General features: G+C 40.9%; 1 protein-coding gene across 1 annotated transcript; it reads right to left on the bottom strand.

The window, feature by feature from the left end:
- Positions 1–691: 691 nt before the first annotated feature.
- Positions 692–4,027, bottom strand: RASL11B (RAS like family 11 member B). The gene is made up of 2 exons (XM_017744522.1): positions 3,110–4,027; positions 692–2,268 (listed from the first exon to the last, which is right to left on the bottom strand). Exons 1-2 carry the CDS (start codon positions 3,146–3,148, stop codon positions 1,801–1,803), a joined length of 507 nt encoding a protein of 168 aa, XP_017600011.1. The 5' UTR covers positions 3,149–4,027; the 3' UTR covers positions 692–1,800.
- Between the last annotated feature and the right edge of the window lie 14 nt (positions 4,028–4,041).

The following is a 4,041-nucleotide window of genomic DNA, read 5'->3' as shown; positions in this document are numbered from 1 at the left end:
AGCACTATTTGGTATAAGCTCAGAGTGGAAGGGCAAGCTCAGTTTTGTTTGCAACTCCAATCCTAAGTCACTTGGCAAGTAAATCATGGTCCAAAAGATTATCATCAGCAGGACCCTGTCAGAGTTTCCCTGCACCATTTATTGCATCTGTGTGCTAACCAGGTGAGCCTGTATGGCCATCAGCCTAGTCCCAGCACAAACATCCTCCTCAGGAAGTTTTTTTAGTAAAGCTACTTTAAACATGAAAGAGGTAGTTGACCTGCAATTTGATTAAGTTCTTCCTTGTGATACAGCTCAAAATATACATATTCTCTTTTTTTTAAGAAAGTGGCAGTCACTTACAATTCATGGTCTTCCAGGTTTTGACCTACCTCACACCCTTCCTTTCTCACAAGAGAGAAATACCAAAGTATTTTTGACAAGTGGAAATGAAGAATCCCATTTTAATTTGAAAGGTCTTTGCCTTATTCAGCTCCTCTCCTAAAAGAATTTCTTAAAAAGAAGTTGTAAAGCAGTTGTGAGAGCTCCCCCGCTGTGGTTTATGCTAATAAAGCAACAGCACAGGCAGGAAAGGACACCTTGCTGTTTCTGCAGTGTATGCTAACTACCTTGAGAAAGCTATTACTTTGTCTCAACATTTCACTGGTTGTTACTCCTTGTTTCTCACCCCCAAAGAACACACAAGGAAACATGCAATTCAAAAATTTAATGTACCGGGCAGTAAGAATGAAAAGTCCACTCCCTAGAAGGAGTATCTGTACACAAAATAAATAAGTTACAGTTTAAACAAAAGCACGACTGGCTTTTTAAAGTGCATGTGTATAAGGCCCTTAGGCTCTCAACTCCATTGGCTCAATATTAAAAAAAAAATTTAGTATTTATATAAATCTGCCAAGTGTTTAAGAATGAAGAGGGTCTGGCTCAGCTCAGAACAAGCCATCAGCTTCATTGCCTGGAGCCAGCCATGCTTCACACCTTTTGTTCTTTTTGTGCCTGCTGCATACAGGAGAGAGAGAAAAGTCTTAGAATGGCATCTGTAATAGACTATCACTCCAACTCCACACTCATTCCTCAGAAACTCCATGTTGGATCATTTAGTCTGGAAAGTACTTTTTTCAGACAGTAAAAGAGTTGTTTGTAATTAGATATGTTTACACCCTGTGGACAATAGCTTTGCATACAAAGAGTCTGGTCAAGTTGTCAGCAATAACATTAGTAAAAAATAAAGGACCATTGTTTACAGTCTTGATGCTCAGTCCTGTCCACTTATTTTACTCTTATTTTTACAGAACCATTTGATGTATGCTTATTTGTTTTGAAATACACAAAAAAACAGTTCTACTGTGCAATAAAATTAAACAGTTGCATCATGCTGTCCTTCATCCATGTGAGAACAAAACTTAAGTGGTTACTTCTGAACAGGGACCTGCAGTTCAGGGCATTTCCCTGCTCAAGTTGAGTTACAGCAAAAAGGTTGTTTCTGCACAAATGAAAGCCAAATCTGTCCAACTTGGGAAAAGGCAAATTGTTTCATTTACTAAAAAGTTCCCTTTCCAAATGAAAATACCTATTTAGCAAGTGACATCCTAGAACTATTTTTCAGGAGGTTTTGGGTTTTTTTTTTTCTTCTCCTAATCTGATACTGTTCCTTTTTTAAGCAACTGCTTAAAGACTACTACCATGCAAAAGGCTACTCAAACCATCCTCCTTTCACAATGCTTTGGATTCTACATGTGCCAGTGTTAAACACCCCAGGTTTCAATCTCAAGCTAAACATTGGATAGACCAAGGGCTGTGCTGTCAAACAGAAGTGACAGTCCTCACTTTGGCAGACAAAGCTTGCTTAAACCTTCTCTTCAGATCCTGCATGTTGGGTGACTTTGGCCGTGGAATAAGAGAGGTTCTCCTCCTCTCAGGGGTGCTGGTTATTTGCTGTTTATTGACTTCTTTACAGAGGAGATGGAAGGCATTGAAGACGTTGTTATAGTTTTCACTGACAGATACTTCATAGAAAGTACAGCCCAGCATATTGGCCAGCTGAAGTCCCTGCTGAGGCTCCACCTCTTTGATATGCAAGAGATCAGCTTTGTTTGCCACGATGACAACAGGGACCATGTTCCCTGGATGCAGCTGTCGAACATGATGGTAAAGGTGACTGAGTAGTTCAAAGCTCTTGTAGTCAGTGATGGAGAAAACAATCACCAGGGCATCTGCCCAGCGAATGCATCTCTTCAGCTGCTCATTACAATCCAGACTGTGTTCATGGATCTGAAAAATGAATGGTCTCAAATTAGATAGCTGAAGTCATAAAAGATTAAAGGAACCTGTCTTCAAGAGTCTGTAAAGCCAAATAGCATTTTACAGCTTCAGACATATATTTGGATTTCACATAGTAAGTATGAACTTAATCTGAGCGTAGCGAATAAACGCAGATGTTGATTCAGCTGCAAAAAGCTGGAATTTAACACTGGAGTTTGCAATACTCAAATGGAAAATTGACCTGAGTAGTTCTGCATGCAGAGAAAGACTTTGTAGTTCCACAGAATGGGAAATTAACTGGCTAGACAGTAAGTCTGGGGAAGCAAAGATATGAGCTGGAAGCATTTAGTCCTGGAGTGTTGCCCGGTTCAAAAAGGCAACAATCCAGCATTACTCAGGTCTATACATTCAAAACTTTAACTTGTGACACACTAATAAGCACAGCCACAATGTAGCAGACTTTACTTTGTCATACATATTTATGAAGCTTGTTGGGCAGTGGTCATGACATTTGTTTTCACATATACCATATTTCACATATACCAGTTTGAATTGTTTCTGGGTTTGTGCCTAATGTTCCCAGTATACAGGAATGAGGCACTTCAGTAATTCAGCTGCTCAAAAGTAATGGGCCTCCAATGAACAAATGATTCATTGAAACAGTCTCTCAACACAGCTGGCTTGACTGGTTAAAACACAAGTTACCACCTCTCCCACACAGAACACCAAACTCTGAAATGGACAGCAAAATGTTTTACAGAAAGACCATAAAAAGATGCTGCACAGAGGGATGCAAGCACACGAACAATTAGAACTACTCTGGTAAACTACATGGTCGCATCTAGCTTACCTGAACTCCTGGAGTATCTTGCACTTGGATGGCCAACATCTCTCCATCTACCTGGATGTGCCTGCTGTAGAGATTACCTGACAAGAACACCAACAGGTTCACAAGTACAGTCACCACTCTACAGACAAATGTTGCTTCTGCTGCCCATTAGTTGTCTAGGGAAAGTCATATCATCACTCATGAAGCAAGAAACCAGTGTTATAAGCTTTTGGGGTGTTAACAATATTTATGATATTACTAGAAGCCTGGGATTAAATAATGAATTGACTTGTATGGAAGCTGGGCATTAAATAGTAGGCAACTTGGAACTTCATCACTCTAAGACTGTCTTAGATTGAATGATAATGGTAAGAGGGCAAAATAGCCAGCTTTTATCATATAGAAAAGCAGTTTTCTTGTCATTTAGTATTTCCACAATTTAGTGCAGCTCCCTGTTAGCTGGCCTGTAAGGTTTTCTGGGTTGATTGGATTTTTTTTTTCATTTCTTTGGCTTTTTCAAGTTATTTCCTTAACAGAAGACGGTATATTTTACACCGGCATTAGTTTAGACTCTGCACTGTACTCACTGAATGATATACGTAATATCACCTCTCCATTTCCCCCTTTTAGCTAGCCCTGCCTAGCCCACGTAGCTGCTGGCACTCAGTTTGCAAAAAAACAATACAACAGTAGGTTTACAGAATGTTTTCCTGTTTTAGCTAAAAGACTCCTTCAAAAAAGGGGCACTTTCACCACATAAAGTGAATTGTGTCAGGGACCTGCAGTACAACCCATCTCTAGAGCTGCTGTGATCACAAATCGCATGTGGCTGTGCCTGGCGTGCCCCTTTCCGAAGGCTGCGAGCAGACCGGGGAGGGAACCGGCTCTCAGGGAGGCAGCAGCCGCGGAACCCCGGGGATTCGGGCCGCTGACCGCACCTGCCGCGCGCCCCG

This window comes from Corvus brachyrhynchos, unplaced genomic scaffold (assembly GCF_000691975.1).
Source record: "Corvus brachyrhynchos isolate BGI_N302 unplaced genomic scaffold, ASM69197v1 scaffold17, whole genome shotgun sequence".
NCBI classification, from domain to species: domain Eukaryota; kingdom Metazoa; phylum Chordata; class Aves; order Passeriformes; family Corvidae; genus Corvus; species Corvus brachyrhynchos.
This window is presented reverse-complemented; position numbering and strand designations above follow the sequence as displayed.